The 23,735-nt window shown below is 43.9% G+C and overlaps 1 protein-coding gene across 2 annotated transcripts in view; it reads right to left on the bottom strand.

Moving 5' to 3' along the window:
* LOC142596511 (junction-mediating and -regulatory protein-like) overlaps positions 1-23,735 on the bottom strand; it is a 91,700-nt gene that overhangs the window by 41,288 nt on the left and 26,677 nt on the right. For both annotated transcript variants that reach the window (XM_075725652.1, XM_075725653.1), the window contains one exon: positions 17,259-17,432. In XM_075725652.1, the coding sequence (XP_075581767.1) occupies positions 17,259-17,432 (174 nt within the window). The remainder of the gene's footprint in view (positions 1-17,258; positions 17,433-23,735) is intronic.

Here is a 23,735-nt window from a genome sequence, read left to right as displayed (position 1 = left end):
TGTTAAAGATTGGTGTTGGTTTTTTTAGTTTGCTGTGCTCTGCAGTGATTAGTGATGTTTCTCCTGGGAGATTTGTTATTAAAACACTGACCTTGAGCACTATTTGGTACCATGGGCTTGTACTGAAGCCATTGCTGTACTTGGGTATCACATTGTGGAGAGGATTAGCAATTATACCTCTTCCTCTGAGAGGTTTTTTGTGGAAGAAATATAGAACAGTACCTTAGCTACCTTCTTCTATGATGTTTCCTCCTTCATTACAATAACTTTTCAGTATCTTGAACATCCGTGGGCAGTTAAGATACATCTATTGCTATTTCTTGGGAATACTGTTTCGGTTTTGACAAAGGTCAGTAAGCAATTTAAGAATATCATCCAGAGATCTGCCCCAAGGCTGGAGAGTTATGAGTGGCAGGGTGTGTGGGGTAGTATGGGCAAGTACCTAGGGCAGTGGGCACCTCCACTGTTTTGGAACTTCACCCCTGAACAAGTGCAGAATCCTGAAGAATTAGTAAAGTATTTGGAAAAAGTATGCTGTCACCCTGGCAACTCCAGAGAGACAAAACTCATTGCAACATGCTGGGGACGGGCCCATGCTTATAGAGCCCTGTTCAACACTATTCAGTACCCTCAAGGGAAAGAGCAGGTCTCTGGATCAGATGACAAAACAACAGGCACTGTGGCTACTCCAACCACAGCCACCAGCACTGTGGCTACTCCAACCACAGCTACAGGCACTGTGGCTACTCCAACACCCACCACAGGTACTGCAGCCACTCCAACCCCAGTCACAGGCACCGTGGCTAAACCAGAGAACCAACCCGTGCCAGTATCAGTTGCCCCTATACAGAAGAAAAAATACACAAGAAAATCAGCTCGTTTAGTAAGGGATGAAGATGAACCAGGGCCATCACGAGAACCAGAGGAGGAAGAACCCCTAAATGAGATGGTAACCACCGGATCCCTATCCCTGAGTGAGCTGCCAGATATGCAAAAAGATTTCAGTCGTCATCCAGGCGAGCACATCATCACCTGGCTGCTCCGATGCTGGGATAACGGGGCCAGTAGCCTGGATTTAGAGGGTAAGGAAGCCAAGCAGCTGGGATCCCTTTCCAGGGAAGGGGCATTGACAAAGCAATTGGAAAAGGGGCAAAACTGCTCAGCCTCTGGAGGCGACTCCTGTCAGGTGTGAAGGAAAGGTATCCCTTCAAGGAGGATGCTATGTACCGCCCAAGCAAATGGACCACCGTAGAGAAGGGTATCCAGTACCTGAGGGAATTAGGCGTGCTGGAGGTGATTTATAGTGACCTGAATGATGAGCAGTTAACCAAAGACCCAGATGAAGTCAGGTGCACACAACCCATGTGGCGGAAGGTGGTACGGAGCGCACCAGCATCGTATGCCAACTCGTTGGCAATACTGGCCTGGAAAGATGACGAGGCACCAACGGTGGATGAAGTAGCTGGCTGACTCCGGGAATACGAAGAAAGTCTCTCTTCCTCCCTACGGGCCTGTGTCTCGGCTGTGGAAAAACTGTCTCAAAAAATCTGCCAAGAGTTCCAACAACTCAGAGAGGATATGTCCTACTCCCCACCTGTACAGACCAGTATCTCAGCCATTAGGAGTTGTCCTGGTTTTGGCTGGGATAGAGTTAATTTTCTTCCTAGCAGCAGGCATAGTGCTGTGGTTTGGATTTAGTAGGAGAAGAATGTTGATAACATGCTGATGTTTTAGTTGTTGCTCAGTACTGCTTATGCCAGTCAAGGACTTTTTCAGCTTCCCATGCTCTGCCAGGCGCACAAGAAACTGGGAGGGGGCACAGCCAGAATAGTTGATCCAAACTGACCAAAGGGCTATTCCATACCATATGACGTCATGCTCAGTATATAAACTGGGGGGGGGTTGGCCGGGGAGCAGCGATCGCTGCTCGGGAACTGTCTGGGTATCGGTCGGCGGGTGGTGAGCAATTGCATTGTGCATCACTTGCTTTGTGTATCATTATTATTATTATCATTATTATACTGTTACTATTAGCATTACTATTTTACTTTATTTCAATTATTAAACTGTTCTTATCTCAGCCCAGGAGTGTTTCTCACTCTTACTCCTCCAATTCTCTCCCCCATCCCATCGGGGTAGGGGGAGTGAGCGAGCGGCTGCGTGGTGCTTAGTTGCTGGCTGGGGCTAAACCACGACAGTCCTTTTTTGGCGCCCAACGTGGGGCTTGAGATAACAACAGATTAATCAGAGTGTATTAAGGAGTCTGTTAACAGTTGCCGGTCACGATATTAGTTCATCTGATCTGCACCATGTTCTTTTTTTTGCAGCACGCGTTAAAGCTTGCTGTCAGTTTGTGTAGTGTGCTATGCTCTGCAGTGATTCATGATCTTTTGCTTGGGAGGCTCCTTATCAAAACCCTGACCTTGAGCATTCTTTGGTATTTGGGTTTCATACAGAAGTCACTACTGTACTTCGGGTACTACCTCATAGAGAGAGTTAGCAATTATACTTCTTACTCTGAGAGGCTTGTTGTGGAGGAAATACAGAATGGCACCTTTGCTGCTTTCTGCTATGATGTTTCCTCCTTCATTACAACAACTTTCCTGTACCTTGAACACCCCTGGGCAGTTAAGATACTTCTATTGATAATTCTTGGGAATGTTGTTTCCGTTTTGATAAAGGTCAGTAAGCAGTTTAAAAATACCATCCAGAGATCTACCCCAAGGCTGGATAGTTATGAGTGGCAGGGTGTGTGGGATCGTATGCGCAAGTACCTAGGGCAGTGGGCACCTCCAGTGTTTTGGAACTTCACCCCTGAACAAGTGCAGAATCCTGAAGAACTAGTAAAGTATTTGGAAGAAGTATGTTGTCACCCTGGCAACTCCAAAGAGACACAACTCATTGCAACATGCTGGGGACTGGCCCATGCTTATAGAGCCCTGTTCAACACTATTCAGTACCCTCAAGGGAAAGAGAGGGTCTCTGGATCTGATGACAAAACAACAGGCACTGTGGCTACTCCAACCACAGCCATGAGCACTGTGGCTACTCCAACCACAGCCACAAGCACTGCAGCTACTCCAACACCCACCACAGGCACTGCGGCTACTCCAACACCCACCACAGGTACTGCAGCCACTCCAATCCCAGTGGCAGGCACTGCGGCTAAACCAGAGAACCAACCTGCGCCGGTATCAGTTGCCCCTATACAGAAGAAGAAATACACGAGGAAATCAGTTCGTTTAGTAAGGGATGAAGATGAACCAGGGCCATCACGAGAACCAGAGGAGGAAGAACCCATAAATGAGATGGTGACCACCCGATCCCTATCCCTGAGTGAGCTGCGAGATATGCGAAAAGATTTCGGTCGTCATCCAGGCGAGCACATCATCACCTGGCTGCTCCGATGCTGGGATAACGGGGCCAGTAGCCTGGATTTAGAGGGTAGGGAAGCCAAGCAGCAGGGATCCCTTTCCAGGGAAGGGGGCATTGACAAAGCAATTGGAAAAGGGGCAAAACTGCTCAGCCTCTGGAGGCGACTTCTGTCAAGCGTGAAGGAAAGGTATCCCTTCAAGGAGGATGTTTTATACCGCCCAAGCAAATGGACCACCGTAGAGAAAGGTATCCAGTACCTGAGGGAATTAGGCGTGCTGGAGGTGATTTACAGTGACCTGAATGATGAGCAGTTAACCAAAGACCCAGATGAAGTCAGGTGCACACAATCCATGTGGCGGAAGGTGGTACGGAGCGCACCAGCATCGTATTCCAACTCGTTGGCAATACTAGCCTGGAAAGACGACGAGGCACCAACTGTGGATGAAGTGGCTAGACAACTCCGGGACTACGAAGAAAAGCTCTCTTCCTCCCTACGGGCCTGTGTCTCGGCTGTGGAAAAACTGTCTGAAAAAATGTGCCAAGAGTTCCAACAACTCAGAGAAGATCTGTCCTACTCCCCACCTGCACGGACCAGTGTCTCAGCCATTAGGAGTCAACATCCCTATGCTCAAGAGAGAGGATATAGAGGATACACACCACGGGGCACCCTGTGGTTTTACCTGCGTGATCATGGAGAGGACATGAGGAAGTGGGATGGAAAACCCACCTCAACCCTAGAGGCACGGGTGCGTGACTTGCAAGGAAAAACTATTAGAAAAGGCGGTTCTCCCAGGAAAATTCCAGCTCCAGTTTCCAGTGAGCAGTTCCCGAGACAGAGTAAGAGGGCTAATTTTACTTCCGACCTTCATCAGGGAACTTTTGATTCACATTTACAGGAAGTGAACAGCGAATACTGTGACCAGTGTTAGAGGGGCCCTGCCTCCAGCCAGGTGGAGGAAAGGGACAACCGGGTTTACTGGACTGTGTGGATTCGATGGCCTGGAACGTCAGACCCACAGGAGTATAAGGCTCTAGTGGACGCTGGTGCACAGTGTACCCTAATGCCACCAAGCTATAGAGGGGCAGAACCCATTTGTATTTCTGGAGTGACAGGGGGATCCCAACAGCTCACTGTACTGGAGGCTGAAGTGAGCCTAACTGGGAATGAGTGGCAAAAGCACCCCATTGTGACTGGCCCAGAGGCTCCGTGCATCCTTGGCATAGACTACCTCAGGAGAGGGTATTTCAAGGACCCAAAAGGGTACCGGTGGGCTTTTGGTATAGCTGCCTTGGAGACGGAGGAAATTAAACAGTTGTCCACCTTGCCCGGTCTCTCAGAGGACCCTTCGATTGTAGGGTTGCTGAAGGTTGAGGAACAACAGGTGCCGATCGCTACCACAACTGTGCACAGGCGGCAATATCGCACCAACCGAGACTCCCTGATTCCCATCCATAACCTGATTCGTCGACTGGAGAGCCAGGGAGTGATCAGGAAGACTCGCTCACCCTTTAACAGTCCCATATGGCCAGTGCGAAAGTCTAATGGGGAGTGGAGACTAACAGTGGACTATCGAGGCCTGAACGAAGTTACACCGCCGCTGAGTGCTGCCGTGCCAGACATGCTAGAACTTCAATATGAACTGGAGTCAAAGGCAGCTAAGTGGTATGCCACAATTGATATTGCTAATGCATTTTTCTCCATCCCTTTGGCAGCAGAGTGCAGGCCCCAGTTTGCTTTTACCTGGAGGGGTGTTCAGTACACCTGGAACCGACTGCCCCAGGGGTGGAAGCACAGCTCCACCATTTGCCATGGACTGATCCAGACAGCACTGGAACAGGGTGAAGCTCCAGAACATCTGCAGTACATTGATGACATCATTGTGTGGGGCAACACAGCAGAAGAAGTTTTTGAGAAGGGAAAGAAAATAGTCCAAATCCTTCTGAAGGCTGGTTTTGCCATAAAACAGAGTAAGGTCAAGGGGCCTGCACAAGAGATCCAGTTTTTAGGAATAAAATGGCAAGATGGACGTCGTCAGATCCCAATGGATGTGATCAACAAAATAACAGCTATGTCCCCACCAACTAGCAAAAAGGAAACACAAGCTTTCTTAGGCGTTGTGGGGTTTTGGAGAATGCATATTCCAAATTACAGCCAGATCGTAAGCCCTCTCTATCAAGTGACCCGGAAGAAGAACGAATTCAAATGGGGCCCTGAGCAACAACAAGCCTTTGAACAAATTAAACGTGAGATAGTTCATGCAGTAGCCCTTGGGCCAGTCCGGGCAGGGCAGGATATTAAAAATGTGCTCTACACCGCAGCTGGGGAGAATGGCCCTACCTGGAGCCTCTGGCAGAAAGCACCAGGGGAGACTCGAGGTCGACCCCTAGGGTTTTGGAGTCGGGGATACAGAGGATCCGAAGCCCGCTATACTCCAACTGAGAAAGAGATACTGGCAGCATATGAAGGGGTTCGAGCTGCTTCGGAAGTGGTTGGTACTGAAGCACAGCTCCTGCTGGCACCCCGACTGCCGGTGTTGGGCTGGATGTTCAAAGGGAGGGTCCCCTCTACACATCATGCAACTGATGCTACATGGAGTAAGTGGGTTGCATTGATCACACAACGGGCTCGAATAGGAAACCCCAGTCGCCCAGGAATCTTGGAAGTGATCATGGACTGGCCAGAAGGAAAAAACCTTAGAATATCACCAGAGGAGGAGGTGACACGTGCTGAAGAGGCCCCACTGTATAATAAATTGCCAGAAAATGAAAAGCAATATGCCCTGTTCACTGATGGGTCCTGTCGTCTTGTGGGAAAGCATCGGAGGTGGAAAGCTGCTGTATGGAGTCCTACACGACAAGTCGCAGAAACTGCTGAAGGAGAAGGGGAGTCGAGTCAGTTTGCAGAGGTGAAAGCCATCCAGCTGGCTTTAGATATTGCTGAAAGAGAAAAGTGGCCAGTCCTTTATCTCTATACTGACTCATGGATGGTGGCAAATGCCCTGTGGGGGTGGCTGCAGCAATGGAAGCAGAGCAACTGGCAGCGCAGAGGCAAACCAATCTGGGCTGCCGCATTGTGGCAAGATATTGCTGCCCGGGTAGAGAACCTGGTTGTAAAAGTTCGTCATGTAGATGCTCATGTACCTAAGAGTCGGGCCACTGAAGAACATCAAAACAACCAGCAAGTAGATCAGGCTGCTAAGATTGAAGTGGCTCAGGTGGATTTGGACTGGCAACATAAGGGTGAATTATTTATAGCTCGGTGGGCCCATGACGCCTCAGGCCATCAAGGAAGGGATGCAACGTATAAATGGGCTCGTGATCGAGGGGTGGACTTAACTATGGACAGTATTGCACAGGTTATCCATGAATGTGAAACATGCGCTGCAATCAAGCAAGCCAAGCAGTTCAAGCCCCTTGGGTATAGTGAACGATGGCTGAAATATAAATATGGGGAGGCCTGGCAGATTGATTACATCACGCTCCCACAGACCCGCCAAGGCAAGCGCTATGTGCTCACCATGGTGGAAGCAACCACTGGATGGCTGGAAACATATCCCGTGCCCCATGCCACCGCCCGGAACACCATCCTGGGCCTTGAAAAGCAAGTCCTGTGGCGACATGGCACCCCAGAAAGAATTGAGTCAGACAACGGGACTCATTTCCAAAACAACCTCATAGACACCTGGGCCAAAGAGCACGGCATTGAGTGGGTGTATCACATCCCTTACCATGCACCAGCCTCCGGGAAAATTGAGCGATACAATGGTTTGTTAAAGACTACCCTGAGAGCAATGGGTGGTGGGACGTTTAAACATTGGGATACGCATTTAGCAAAAGCCACCTGGTTAGTCAACACCAGGGGATCTGCCAATCGAGCTGGCCCTGCCCAATCAAAACTTTTACGTACTGTAGAAGGAGATAAAGTTCCTGTAGTGCACATGAAAAATATGCTGGGGAAGACAGTCTGGGTTACTTCCCCCTCTGGCAAAGGCAAACCCATTCGTGGGATTGCTTTTGCTCAAGGACCTGGGTGCACTTGGTGGGTGATGCGAAAGGATGGGGAAGCCCAATGTGTACCTCAAGGGAATTTGATTTTGGGTGAAAATAGCCAATGAACTGAATTGTATAATATTAATTGCTTTATAATACTGTATGTTATCTCTTAACTATATGTTATCTCTTAACTGCATGTTAATATAATAATATAGTAGGTTAATATTAAGTATATAATACTTAATATTATGATTTCTATATGCCGCATCAATGGTATTGCAGTAAGAATTGCCCAGCTTAATGAAAATGAACTTTGATGAAACCATGTTGGAATGAGAACTGACTTCAGCATGCAACAGTCCAACACTGCACACCACCTCTCCTGCTCTGAAAGACTGTGATGACAGATGGAACCCAAAGTCATGGGCTAAATGAACTCAATGGACATTTTAGAGGGATGGGCCATAGACGAAGGGAATGATATCTGTGTGTATATCAAGATAGGGAAAGCGGTGGTGATTAATTGGAACACATTGGAAAGGGGAGGGCCTGTGCATGACGTAGATGGTATAGAATAAGGGGTGGATACTGTCCTGGTTTCGGCTGGGATAGAGTTAATTTTCTTCCTAGTAGCAGGCATAGTGCTGTGTTTTGGATTTAGTAGGAGAAGAATGTTGATAACATGCTGATGTTTTTAGTTGTTGCTGAGTACTGCTTATGCTAGTCAAGGACTTTTTCAGCTTCCCATGCTCTGCCAGGTGCACAAGAAACTGGGAGGGGGCACAGCCAGAATAGTTGATCCAAACAGACCAAAGGGCTATTCCATACCATATGACGTCATGCTCAGTATATAAACTGGGGGGGGGTTGGCCGGGGAGCAGCGATCGCTGCTCGGGAACTGTCTGGGTATCGGTCGGCGGGTGGTGAGCAATTGCATTGTGCATCACTTGCTTCGTGTATCATTATTATTAATATCATTATTATACTGTTACTATTAGTATTACTATTTTACTTTATTTCAATTATTAAACTGTTCTTACCTTAGCCCAGGAGTGTTTCTCACTCTTACTCCTCCAATTCTCTCCCCCATCCCATCGGGGTAGGGGGAGTGAGCGAGCGGCTGCGTGATGCTTAGTTGCTGGCTGGGGCTAAACCACGACAGGAGTCAATGTCCTTATGCTCAAGAGAGAGGATGTAGAGGATACACACCACGGGGCACCCTGTGGTTTTACCTGTGTGACCACGGAGAGGACATGAGGAAGTGGGATGGAAAACCCACCTCGACCCTAGAGGCACGGGGGCATGAGTTGCAAGGAAAAAGTATTACAAAAGGCGGTTCTCCCAGGAAAATTGCAGCTCCAGTTTCCAGTGGGCAGTTCCCCAGACAGAGCAGAAGGGCTGATCTTGCTTCCGATCTTAATCAAGGGACTCTTGATTCACATTTACAGGAAGTGAACAGCGAATACTGTGACCAGTGTTAGAGGGGCCCTGCCTCCAGCCAGGTGGAGGAAAGGGACAACCGGGTTTACTGGACTGTGTGGAATCGATGGCCTGGAACGTCAGACCCACAGGAGTAGAAGGCTCTAGTGGACACTGGTGCACAGTGTACCCTAATGCCACCAAGCTATAGAGGGGCAGAACCCATCTGTATTTCTGGAGTGACAGGGGGATCCCAACAGCTCACTGTACTGGAGGCTGAAGTGAGCCTAACTGGGAATGAGTGGCAGAAGCACCCCATTGTGACTGGCCCAGACGCTCCGTGCATCCTTGGCATAGACTGCCTCAGGAGAGGGTATTTCAAGGACCCAAAAGGGTACCGGTGGGCTTTTGGTATAGCTGCCTTGGAGACGGAGGAAATTAAAAAGCTGTCCACCTTGCCCGGTCTCTCGGAGGACCCTTCTGTTGTGGGGTTACTGAGGGTTGAAGAACAACAGGTGCCAGTCGCTACCACAACAGTGCACCGGCGGCAATATCGCACCAACAGAGACCAGCGATCGCTCCCCCTGGCCAACCCCCCAAGTTTATATACTGAGCATGACGTCATATGGTATGGAATAGCCCTTTGGGCAGTTGGGATCAACTATCCTGGCTGTGCCCCCTCCCAGTTTCTTGTGCCCCTGGCAGAGTATGGGAAGCTGAAAAGTCCTTGACTGGCATAAGCAGTACTCAGCAACAACTAAACCATCAGTGTGTTATCAGCATTCTTCTCCTACTAAATCCAAAACACAGCACTGTGCCTGCTACTAGGAAGAAAATTAACTCTATCCCAGCCAAAACCAGGACATAGAAATATACCAAAAGAAACTTAGGAATGAAGTTGAGCTGATTGCCATGCAAATCATCTATACATTTTAAATCAGCGCTGCTTTAGTGTCCTCCAATGCACCTTATGTAGCTTTGTTTTATTGTTTTTCACTGCAAGACCACCATGCACTCAAAAATATTATGAGACTTAAAAATAATAAAAAAAAACCTGCACTGTTCAAAAACCAGCTCACTAAGACATCAGTTATTCTAGAGCCTATGATAAAAACATGGATTTAGTAATACAGAACTCATTCATTTGATGTATGGGAGCAAGACTACAAATTGAGAATGAAACACTGATGTCCACTCCCTTCCCAAAAACATCTTCAGTTGACTGAGAGATTCCCCCCCCAAGTATTTCTCTAAGTATTTTTTAAATAATTGTATTTTGCTAGCTATCCTCATCACTAAACTTATGTTCTCTTTTGAACCTGTTTCATACTTTGTGAAAACATTTTTTTTAACCAAAAGTTGAAGTGTTCAGTGCAACATAATTTATTTCAAATTTTTTCAATTTACACAAACCAAAGTCAAATTAGCTATAAGGTTCACTACTGCACTTTACTACCAAATATTAAACCAACAAATAAGTACACATACATTTGAGCCAGAGTTAGATTAACTACACTAATATCTGTTTAAAGGAGCTTGAAAGAGAAGCACAACATAGACTAATAAAGCATTCTACAATTTCAAAAAAATGAATTTGACGAATTATCAAGCTATATGCTGCTCTATTCTCTTATTTCCAGTGCTAGACTTCAACATTAGTATATTTAAAGTCCTTAAAACCCCCTCACATTCAAGTGAATTAACGTGTCAGTGAAGATAATAAAAATGTATGCAATGAAACTGAGTGCTTTTAAATATATTTACTGTAACACTACATTTTAATGTTCTCATTTCCTGAAGATGAATTGAGCAGTAATGATGATTGTAGTCTCTCACCTGTATCAAGATATTATCAGCGCTCAGTGAAGCAAATCCAGTCCAACTCAGACCTTCAAGAATGCTTGTGTCAAAGTTTTGCTAGCATCTACATGTAGGTTATAAAACAATTTATCTTACATTTTACCTATAGTCTAATACCAAGCACATAAAAAACAAAAGGCAGGGGGGAGGAAACATGAACAAAAGAAAGCCTCCCATTGATTTCACCTGGGGTTTGATCAAACACAGTGCCTACTCACCATGACTATGAAGTACTGGTCCAGAATTATAAGACCATAAAAATTCAAAATAAGAAGGTAGTTTCTTTCTCTCTGTGAAGGCCAGTGAATACAACTGTACATACATAAAAGGCTTTGGGTTTTTGCCCATGAAGTTATTCATAGAATCATAGAATCATAGAATGCTTTGGGTGGGAAGGGACCTTTAGAGGCCATCCAGCCCACCCCCCCTGCCATGAGCAGGGACAGCTTTAACCAGATCAGGGTGCTCAGAGCCCCGTCCAACCTGACCTGGAATGTTGCCAGGGATGGGGCCTCTACCACCTCTCTGGGCAACCTGTGCCAGTGCCTCACCACCCTCATTGTAAAAAATCTCTTCCTTATATCCAGTCTAAATCTATTCTTCTTTAGTTTAAATCCATTATTACTTGTCCTGTCATTCCATTTCCCTTTTTTTCCTTTTTTCCCCTTTTTTCCCCTTTTTTCCCCTTTTTTTTTCTTTTTGTCAGGTGAGTCCTCCAAGGGCCATACATTAACACATTACACTAATTACTCTCATAGTCCCATTACTGGGGCATGTGGAGTAAGTCACTCTGCCATATATATGAACCTTATATATGAACATGTAATGAAATTCCTAGACCGTAATTCACAACTGAAGAAAGTTAAAAGATATTGGATAGAAGTGTCCTTGGAAGCTATATATTGCAAGCAGTGTGTCAAGAATAACTATCACAATCTGTTCTCCTTTGCCAGCACAGGCAATCTCTTACTGACTCAAATTAGCACAGAACTAAAGGCTGTCATTGTGGTGGGGATAAACAACAAGAACACCCAAGTTACAGTTTGACTTCTTTAAAACACTTTTTTTCTTTTTTGGTGCCAATGCAAGGGAGGTAGTGCATGTATTGCAATCACCTTGGTCTGTGACTTGTGTATCTGAGAATGTAATTTAGATAGACAAAATATGCAAAAGAAATGCCTGAGTTGCACTCCTAGTTTTGGCTCTGGCCCCAGACCTGTCACGCTGGCCCAGACCCACCAGTCAGTGTGAGAGTAGAATCATACAATCATAGAATCGTTTAGGTTGGAAAAGACCTTTAAGATCATCAAGTCCAACCATTAACCTACACTACCAAGTCCACACTAAGCCAATCAAGGGTAGACTAGACTAAACCATGTCCTGGAGTGCCACATCTACCCGTTTTTTGAACGCTTCCAGGGATGGTGACTCCACCACCTCTCTGGGCAGCCTGTTCCAATGCTTGACTACCCTTTCCGTGAAGAAATTTCTCCTAATATCCAACCTAAACCTCCCCTGGCGCAGCTTGAGCCCATTTCCTCTCGTCCTATCACTAACTACATGGGAGAAGAGACCAACACCCACCTCACTACAACCTCCTTTCAGGAAGTTGTAGAGAGCGATCAGGTCTCCCCTCAGCCTCCTCTTCTCCAGGCTAAACAACCCCAGTTCCCTCAGCCGCTCCTCAGAAGGCCTGTGCTCCAGACCCTTCACCAGCCTTGTTGCCCTTCTCTGGACACGCTCCAGCACCTCAATGTCTTTCTTGTACTGAGGGGCCCAAAACTGGACACAGTATTCCAGGGGCGGCCTCACCAGCGCCGAGTACAGGGGGACAATCACCTCCCTGCTCCTGCTGGCCACACTATTCCTGATGCAAGCCAGGATGCTGTTGGCCTTCTTGGCCACCTGGGCACACTGCTGGCTCATGGTCAGCCAGCTGTAGTCCAGCACCCCCAGGTCCTTTTCGGCCATGCAGCTTTGCAGCCACTCTTCCCCAAGCCTGGAGCGTTGCATGGGGTTGTTGTGACCCAAGTGCAGGACCCGGCACTTGGCCTTGTTAAACCTCATACAGTTGGCCTCGGCCCATCGGTCCAGCCTGTCCAGGTCCCTCTGCAGGGCCATCCTACCCTCCAGCAGATCCACACTCCCACCCAGTTTGGTGTCATCTGCAAACTTACTGAGGGCGCACTCGATCCCCTCATCCAGATTGTTGATAAAGATATTAAACAAGGCTTGCCCCAAAACAGAGCCCTGGGGAACACTGCTCGTGACCGGCCGCCAACCGGACCTAACTCCATTTACCACAACTCTCTGGGCTCAGCCACCCAACCAGTTTTTTACCCAGCGAAGACTACGCCCATCCAAGCCATGAGCTGCCAGCTTCTTTAGGAGAATGCTATGGGAGACGGTGTCAAAGGCTTTGCTAAAGTCCAGGTAGATGACATCCACAGCCTTTCCTTCATCTACCAGGTGGGTCACCAGGTCATAGAAGAAGATCAGGTTGGTCAAGCAATCTGAAAGATTTTTATTTATTTATTTATTTATTCATTTTTAAATAACCAGATTTGGTAACCTGTATCAAAGACCACTTTATGTCTTGGTCTTAAAGGGCTTAAGGCTTGATCCTATTAATCTGTCACTAAGTTCTATAGCCAAATATGAACCACTAGAACTGGTCCCTCCCCTCCATACTTTCAGAAGACGACTGCACTATATATGGAGAATCTGAAAAAAACAAGATTTAACTATCTGAAATCAAAGGCACCAGAGCACAGGTAGCTAGCTCTGCTTCTTCCAAATTTCGGGTGAAGTATTTTACCTTCAGGTTTCCAGCTACTGATGCCTACTACTTCCCACTTTTCTGCTATGGCAATGTATATTCTTAACATACAAAAAATTTGCTAAATTTTCACAGGGAAATGATCATTTTGATAAATAAAAAATTTATGGGTATAAATGTGAAACACTTGTAAGATCAAAAATATTACATCTTTTTTTAGTTCATTAGAAGTCTGATTTCTAGCAAAAAGAGCATCTTAAAATCCATTTAGAATTCAAATTTTTAGATAAAATAATCTATAAATATTGTGTGCACTCTGATTTTAAGTTTATACTCATCTTCAGGATTTTGGAGGAAATATACAGATAGCCCAAAACATATAATACAGCATTTGAATATCAAGCTTCACTTGCCTGATGCCTATGTTACATCCAAGAGTCTGAAATCAGAAGAAATCAACCAGTAATCCAAACAGTGAAATTAACATGCTAAACTCACTGGCTGAATGTCTTTACATATTATTACATCTAAAGCAGCAACAGTCCAGAAATAGTGACATTTAAAAATGCCTATACAAATTCAGCACAGCTTTTATGTATATAGAAATTGCAATACTGTCTTCAATTCCTTTATACCTTTTCCAGCATTCCATGAACATAATTATATTTCTGAGTGTTTGGCTGGCTTATCAATACAACTTTTCACACTTACCATGCAAAATATGGTCATACTAGACATACAGAATATGTCTAGTAGGCGTATCTTACATTTTAATCTTGAACTGAGTACAGAATTGCTTCTTTGGTGAGCAGTTCTCAATTTGATAATACAGTTCATTACAAATTGGCTTTTATTTGTGCCCCCCCCTAAAGGCCTTGGGGTGAGCAGGATTATTCCCATATTATTTAAAAACCAAAAAAGTAGGTCCCAAACACTGCTGTGTTTGCAATGTCCACTTTTTTCAAGAATGCATGATATCTGGTAAGCATTTTGCCATGTTTAGAAGGAGGTTCCCATGGATTTGAGCAGCACTTACAAATATTAAGCATTTCTACAAACAAAAACTAGGTTTCTGAAGCTGTGAGCCCCAAAAAATGATTAACATCACTGCTGAACGCATTGTTCTAGGGTCAGATGACTAGTACATAATTAAATAGAAATTTTGTCAGAAGTCAGTTTTCCAGAGTTGTGTTACACTTCATAATAAGCCATCCTTTTCTCCTTCCATAATCTTCTACTTTTTTCATTATGTTTTCCAAATTCAGCAATATTTAAGTGCTTCACAGTACAGCTTTGATTCCTCACCCATACTAAATGATCCATCCTTCACACTAAATGAGGCAAAAAACACCTAAAAATCTAGCATACAATCAAGTTAAAAGATAAAAAGAAAAAAAGACTTCTATCATGGACAACACTAATCTGCATTTTCAAGCTTCTAAATACTTTAACTTTGTTATGAACTTCTGGTGTGGTTTTGAGGGGTTTGTTCCCCCCCCCCCCAAGAAGGAATCTGCAGAGAATTCAGCTGTCCTACTCTAATAAGCCTCCGCTGAGCACACAGAATTTGGTGTTTGTTTCTCCCTCCTGTAGGCTTGTCTCTTGCCTAAAGTTTCACAGCAACAGCAGAAATTTAACACCCAGATGATATATCTTTCATTTTTTATGTCTTGCTCTGAAAGAAGAGGACACTAAACACTGTTCTCAAAGATTATAGGCAAAGCAATTAATTTCCTCCTTATCTCATTCTGAAAACAAACAAAATTAAACTGATTAAAATAAAATACTTATTAAAAAAACCAAATTCTTAAAAAACAAACTAAAACAGCTTCCCCACAAATCAGACAGATACCTAATACAGGAAAACTCTAAAAATGTTAAAGTAATTACAGAAGGCATAGGCAATCTTGACTAAATACTGATATTTGCATTCAAGCTTAATTATCCTTGTAACTTTTTTTTTTTTAGTAACTCATTCTGAAGTTTCTTCCATCCTTACCCTGCCCTATATCCAAACTTTATCTTTCTCCTTGTCAGTCTTTATATTTAAACAGTATTATATGTTCACAACTCCCATTTCACTGAGGTAGTAAGCATCAGAAATACTCCTGTTATGCATGAAAATGGAGCTAATCCCTGTCATAAGGGAATATAGAAACCTAAGGATCTTTGTTCCATTATTAAGCTTTCCAGAAAAACATATGCAGCAAGTTAACAAACCACTGCATGCACAAGTTCTATTTATAAACCAATTCCTCTACCCTAGCTACCCAGTGTAATATATATTTTGTCATCATAGATAAAAGTACTGCTTTCTCTCAAATAATGAAGAAAGAAAGAAAAAAAAAAAAAGATGGCATCTTTCTCTACCACATAATACAGAAGACCAAGTTTTATAACTCAAAAATTGCCAAGTTAGGAAGATAATGTACATTAGATGCAACTATGTACGACTGAAGTAATTAACCACAGAACATGCCTCTGAAGTTTACCAAGGTTATTCTTTCAGGAAAAATAAAAAATGAGGTATTTTAAAACTGAAATCCAAGAGATCAATGAGTTAAAAAAAAAAAAACAAACCAAAAAGAGACTCTTAATTCATGTTCCATACTCAATACGATATTTATCTTCTCTTGTTTGACAAAAGAACAAAAGAAAAAATCCTTTTTTCCCGTGCTACAGCTACAAATTCAGATAAAACGGGAACTATTTCATCATGCTGAATAAGGCTTTCTATTAAATGTATTGTGCATAATCTTCAACAGTATAATACATCTGAAAAAAATATTCATCCCAGTTCTCTATGCAGCAACACTTATCATTCGGGGGTAAAAAAAGCACTTTTAGTTCAAATATCATTACATTATCTCACAGAGTTAGTTTCAGATTGCTGAACTTTCTGAAAAATTACTTTATAGACACAGCAATAGCTCAAAATAAAACCTGTTTTGGAATAGTAAATCTTCTTGCCTGCCTCCCTCATTCTATACTCAAACACAGAGAAAAACACTATATTTTTAAATTGAAACCAGTAAAAACAATGTTGGCTAACTGAATAAGGTACCAAACAGATGAACTGACATTTGCAATACAGATTAAATGAAACAAACCCATTTTAGCTTCTATGTTACAATACATATTTTAAAAGAATCAGAAGGCTACGGTCTTAATCTGCGTAGTAACTGCTGATTTTATCAAAAGTACTTCTGAGATGCAATAAAGATGACATTTGGGTTTTTTTGATAAGTATTTAAAATTAGAATTATTTTTAAATTAAACAAACATATGCGTTATAAAACAGTTTTACCAAAATGTAGTATTCTTCAGCCAGCTATACATTTTTAGCTCTTAGGAAAATATACAGTTAAAGTGTTACAACAAATTACATACTTTTAATACGCTTCCATGTTTAAGTGTTTCACATGAGATGAAAAACTACTGACTTCTCATGGTTTATCAGCTTATCTCAGAAAACTAGAATGAAAAGTAACTTCCTGTAGAATCTTTTAAAAGAATTAACAAACACACAGATACTGTACAACATGTGTGTATTAGTCAGTATTCCCAGTAATCACAAAATTGTAAGTTTTACCTCTTAAATTCAACAATGAATTTAAATAGTCAAACACAGCAAGTTAAAAAGTTGATGGTTAGCTACGTCAGAGACATTCTCACTCCTCAAAAGCACTCCTCTTAGTGAAGGAACCAGAAAAACAGGGTCAACATTTAGTGCAGAAACCATCACTGCATATACTGCATAATAAAAGTAGTAAATAGTAACTGAAAAGCATGATTTCCCCATTAATAAGAAGTTCAGTTACCTTTACCATACCTTTATCTGCTGTCTTCTAAGCATTGCAAGTTCCCTCATATCTCGGAATGGCTGTAGTAAGTACTGGTAGAGCTCCATGGTAGCTTCTGCAAGACTACTGTAGGCTTCATCTTCCATTTGATACAGTTCAAGCAGCTCTACCATGCTTTCCGTGTTCTTATGTTTTTCCAGAAGCTGTAAAAAAAAAAAAGTGCAAATTTTAGTGAATGTGTTCAAACATTCCTGTTAAAAGTGACAGACATTTAAAAAACCCATTTTTTAGCTTATCCTTTTGAATTATCTTCTCTACCCCACAAAATCATCACTCAGACATACCAAAAGGGAAAAAAAAAAAAGTCTTAAACCTCACCCACATCTCGAATTTAGCCAGTCAATTATGAGCACATCTCCGATAACCTTAACTCAAAATGTGCACCACTCCTATCAATTTTTTCTTTTCAAAAATCTTTCGAAGGTAACGAGTATGAGCACAAAGCACAAAGAGCAACTTAGTACAAGAATCTATAACACAGTAATCAAATAAGCTACTTCACACATTTCCCACTTTCAGGTATGAGGGGAGAAGGAGTGATAGGAAAGGAGACAAAAGAGGAGAAGTCATATTTTGATCTTTTAGGCTTTTTTTTTTTTTTTCCCTACCTGTACTTTGGACCTGCACAGCCCCATTATATCAGTGCAGCTCCAGACAGAGACAAGAATCTATGTGGAACAAAACAGTGATCTGCATTTCCAGTAATTTTGTCTTCCATTTTATTTTTCCCTAGACAGTTTAGGCATAAAAGTTCAAATCCACAAAGTTTTCATTAGTTTTTTGTTTGTTTTAAAGGAAATTAACTAAGTATTAAGTGCTTTAAATAAAATACTTGAAATAAAATAATTTATATGTTAATTCATATAAGAAAACACAACATCAAAGTCTGTCCATTCCTTCCTTTAGTTCTTATGAAGCTGAAAATTCATTTGTTTGTACAAATTTGCTACAACATGTTTTTAATTTATATGTTTGTTTTCAAACTGTTTGGGGCATTTGCCTGGGCAGACCTCATAAAACTAATGTTTTATGAATTTCCTGGGCTAAACGCACATAACCCAGCCTGCAGTTAAAGGGACAGAAGTCATCCCAGATGCTCTTAAGTATGAGTCCTAAATTCCTACGGATTTCATGCGTTAATCCAACCCACCAGCAAATTTAACCATCTAGGTCTATAAAGCCACCTTCTTCCTCAGCTCCTCTTGCTTGTCACTAGTGCCTCAAAACAGGGCTGCCATACTCAAGCCTTCTCCTACATTCACCTGGCACTATCAGAAACCCTCTAGCAGTCCCAAAGCTGTAATTATCCCTCGGTCAAGGTAGTGAAAAAACAAACCTTTCTTCTCAAGCCACCCATTGCAAGAAGGGTCTCTATTATTAGCAGCAGCTCTACGACACACTGTAATGTTAGTTTCCTTTTAGTTGCTTGGGCTATTAGTATCTGCTTATTAAGTAAATTTACACATTTGTTTCATCGTGAAACCCTACTATTCTACTATGATACAAATCCTAGAGGGCAACAAAAAATTACAAAGATTATAGAAAACTTCTCACCATTTAAAATAAATACCACAATAGCCCCATGCAATGCTATAGGCTTGGGGAAGAGTGGCTGGAAAGCTGCCTGGCCGAAAAGGACCTGGGGGTGTTGGTAGACAGCCGGCTGAACATGAGCCAGCAGTGTGCCCAGGTGGCCAAGAAGGCCAACAGCATCCTGGCCTGTATCAGGAATAGCGTGGCCAGCAGGAGCAGGGAGGTGATTGTCCCCCTGTACTCAGCGCTGGTGAGGCCACACCTGGAATACTGTGTCCAGTTTTGGGCCCCTCAATACAAGAAGGACATTGAGGTGCTGGAGCGTGTCCAGAGAAGGGCAACAAGGCTGGTGAAGGGTCTGGAGCACAGGGCGGATGGGGAGCGGCTGAGGGAACTGGGGTTGTTTAGTGTGGAGAAGAGGAGGCTGAGGGGAGACCTGATCGCTCTCTACAACTACCTGAAAGGAGGTTGTAGTGAGGTGGGTGTTGGTCTCTTCTCCCAAGTAGCTAGCGATAGGACAAGAGGAAATGGGCTCAAGCTGCGCCAGGGGAGGTTTAGGTTGGATATTAGGAGACATTTCTTCACAGAAAGGGTAGTCAAACATTGGAACAGGCTGCCCAGAGAGGTGGTGGAGTCACCATCCCTGGAAGTGTTCAAAAAACGGGCAGACGTGGCACTTGGGGACATGGTTTAGTGGGCATGGTGGTGTTGGGTTGATGGTTGGACTGATGGTCTTAGAGGTCCTTTCCAACCTTAATGATTCCTAGTTTTTACTTTCATTATAAGTGATTGTCGTGGTTTAGCCCCAGCTAGCAACTCAGTACCACGCAGCCGCTCGCTCACTCCCCCTACCCCGATGGGATGGGGGAGAGAATCAGAGGAGTAAGAGTGAGAAACACTCCTGGGTTGAGATAAGAACAGTTTAATAATTGAAATAAAGTAAAATAGTAATGCTAATAGTAACAGTATAATAATGATAATAACAATAATGATACACGAAGCAAGTGATGCACAATGCAATTGCTCACCACCCGCCGACCGATACCCAGACAGTTCCCGAGCAGCGATCGCTGCTCCCCGGCCACCCCCCCCCAGTTTATATACTGAGCATGACATCATATGGTATGGAATAGCCCTTTGGTCAGTTTGGATCAACTATTCTGGCTGTGCCCCCTCCCAGTTTCTTGTGCGCCTGGCAGAGCATGGGAAGCTGAAAAAGTCCTTGACTAGCATAAGCAGTACTCAGCAACAACTAAAAACATCAGCATGTTATCAACATTCTTCTCCTACTAAATCCAAAACACAGCACTATGCCTGCTGCTAGGAAGAAAATTAACTCTATCCCAGCCGAAACCAGGACAGTGATCCAGCCACCAAGCCAGGAAACATTAAACCCTGAATTGGTTTAGTGGTGGACTTTGTAATGTTAGGTTAATGGTTGGACTGGATGATCTTAAAGGTCTTTTCCAACCTAAATGATTCTATGATTCTATGAAAAGAAAATCAATCTCATTGCAGGAACAGAAGTATACAATATAGTGCTGCTTTTTTTTTTTTTTCCCCTCCTTTATACACCATTCTTAAAGTCTGTTTAATAGTTCTGCTATTCTGGAAGACAGTCACAACTTTGCAAAAGTTGGAATTAAAAAGTGCCAGCAAATGAAGGACTATTTTAATTTTATGACCATCAGTATAGTATAAAGACATTTTAAGGACACTAAAAGCAAGTATCTACTTATAATTAGTTGGTTACTCAGTGAAAATCTGTCCATCACTGGAAACAATATGATAAAGTAATGAAATATCATGACACTCCTGCACATAAAGATGATAAGTAAATAGGGATCGTTTAAAGGTTTCGTCCCTGTCCAGATCTATTTGGTCTACTGCCGGGGTTTCTCCAATCCCTTGGCTAGAGATACTCCTCAACTCCTTCAGAAATACCAAACCGCCAATAAAAAAAAAACAAGTGAGGGCAGGTTATTTACACAGAACACATATATTCGTAAATTAACACAAGGTAAGCAACCATTCTTCCTTCCCAAGGCAAGGATCCACACAGATTCCATTTCCTGTGCCTAATGAAGACCGTTTTGAATAAAAATGGTGATAAAGTTTCATTTAAACTATAGTTGCCAGAAAAGACATAACAAAACTGGAAAACTGATTTGGAAACAAAAGAGTATCGCTGTCGTGGCTTAGCCCCAGCCAGCAACTAAGCACCACGCAGCCGCTCGCTCACTCCCCCTACCCCGATGGGATGAGGGAGAGAATCGGAGGAGCAAGAGGGAGAAACACTCCTGGGTTGAGATAAGAACAGTTTAATAATTGAAATAAAGTAAAATAGTAATGCTAATAGTAACAGTATAATAATGATAATAATAATAATGATACACGAAGCAAGTGATGCCCAATGCAATTGCTCACCACCCGCTGACCGATGCCCAGACAGCTCCCGAGCAGCGATTGCTGCTCCCCAGCAAACCCCCCCCAGTTTCTATACTGAGCCATGACATCATATGGTATGGAATAGCCCTTGGGGCAGTTTGGATCAGCTGTCCTGGCTGTGCCCCCTCCCAGTATCTTGTGCCCCTGGCAGAGCATGGGAAGCTGAAAAGTCCTTGGCTGGCATAAGCAGTACTGAGCAACAACTAAACCATCAGTGTGTTATCAGCATTCTTCTCATCCTAAATCCAAAACACAGCACTATGCCTGCTACTAGGAAGAAAATTAACTCTATCCCAGCCGAAACCAGGACAGTATCCACCCCTTATTCTATACCATCTACGTCACGCACGGGCCCTCCCCTTTCCAATCTGTTCTAATTAATCACCACCGCTTTCCCTATCTTGATATATACACACAGATATCATTCCCTTCGTCTATGGCCCATCCCTCTAATATGTCCATTGAGTTCATTTAGTCCATGACGTTGGACTCCATCTGTCATCACAGTCTTTCAGAGCAGGAGAGGTGGTGTGCAGTGTTGGACTGTTGCATGCTGAAGCCACTTCTCATTCCAACATGGTTTCATCAAAGTTCATTTTCATTAAGCTGGGCAATTCTTACTGTAATACCACTGATGTGGCATATAGCAACCATAACATAGACAACATTAACATACTATATTATTATATTAACATACAGTTAAGAGAGAACATAGAGTAATACATAGCAATTATATATCATACAATTCAGTTCATTGGCTATTTTCACCCAAAATCAAATTCCCTTGAGGTACACATTGGGCTTCCCCATCCTTTCGCATCACCCACCAAGTGCACCCAGGTCCTTGAGCAAAAGCAATCCCACAAATGGGTCTGCCTTTGCCAGAGGGGGAGGTCACCCAGACTGTCTTCCCCAGCATATTTCTTACGTGCAATACAGGGACATTATCTCCTTCTACAGTATGTAGAAGTGTTGATTGGGCAGGGCCAGCTCGATTGGCAGATCCCCTGGTGTTGACTGACCAGGTGGCTTTTACCAAATGTGTATCCTAATGTTTGAATGTCCCAGCACCCATTCCTCTCAGGGTAAGCTTTAACAGTCCATTGGATCGCTCAATTTTCCCGGAGGCTGGTGCATGGTAAAAGATGTGATATACCCACTCAATGCCATGCTCTTTGGCCCAGGTGTCTATGAGGTTGTTTCGGAAATGAGTCCCGTTGTCTGACTCGACTCTTTCTGGGGTGCCATGTCACCACAGCACTTGCTTTTCAAGGCCCAGGATGGTGTTCCGGGCGGTGGCATGGGGCACGGGATATGTTTCCAGCCATCCGGTGGTTGCTTCCACCATGGTGAGCACATAGCACTTGCCTTGGCGGGTGTGTGGGAGTGTGATATAATCAATCTGCAAGCCCTCCCCATATTTATATTTCAACCATCGTTCACTATACCAGAGGGGCTTGAACCGCTTGGCTTGCTTGATTGCAGCGCATGTTTCACATTCATGGATAACCTGTGCAATACTGTCCATGGTTAAGTCCACCCCTCAATCATGAGCCCATCTATATGTTGCATCCCTTCCTTGATGGCCTGAGGCATCATGGGCCCACCAAGCTATAAATAATTCACCCTTATGTTGCCAGTCCAGATCCACCTGAGCCAATTAAATCATAGCAGCCTGATCCACCTACTGGTTGTTTTGATGTTCTTCAGTGGCCTGACTCTTGGGTACGTGAGCATCTACGTGACGAACTTTTACATCCAGGTTCGCTACCCGGGCAGCAATATCCTTGGGTTTGCCTCTGCGCTGCCAGTTGCTCTGCTTCCATTGCTGCAACCACCCCCACAGGGCATTTGCCACCATGCATGAGTCAGTACAGAGATAAAGGCCTGGCCACTTTTGTCTTTCAGCAATATCTAAAGCCAGCTGGATGGCTTTCACCTCTGCAAACTGACTCGACTCCCCTTCCCCTTCAGCAGTTTCTGCGACTTGTCGTATAGGACTCCATACAGCAGCTTTCCACCTCCGATGCTTTCCCACAAGATGACAGGACCCATCAGTGAACAGGGCATACTGCTTTTCATTTTATGGCAATTTATTATACAGTGGGGCCTCTTCAGCATGTGTCACCACCTCCTCTGGTGATATTCCAACATCTTTGCCTTCTGGCCAGTCCATGATCACTTCCAAGATTCCTGGGCGACTGGGGTTTCCTATTCGAGCCCGTTGTGTGATTAGTGCAACCCACTTACTCCATGTAGCATCAGTTGCATGATGTGTAGAGGGGACCCTCCCTTTGAACATCCAGCCCAACACCGGCAGTCGGGGTGCCAGCAGCAGCTGGGCTTCAGTACCAACCACTTCCGAAGCAGCTTGAACCCCTTCATATGCTGCCAGTATCTCTTTCTCAGTTGGAGTGTAGCGGGCTTCGGATCCTCTGTATCCCCGACTCCAAAACCCTAGGGGT

This window comes from Pelecanus crispus, chromosome W (assembly GCF_030463565.1).
Source record: "Pelecanus crispus isolate bPelCri1 chromosome W, bPelCri1.pri, whole genome shotgun sequence".
Classification (NCBI taxonomy): Eukaryota; Metazoa; Chordata; class Aves; order Pelecaniformes; family Pelecanidae; genus Pelecanus; species Pelecanus crispus.
Note: the sequence above shows the minus strand (reverse complement) of the source record. Positions and strands in the feature narration are given on the sequence as shown.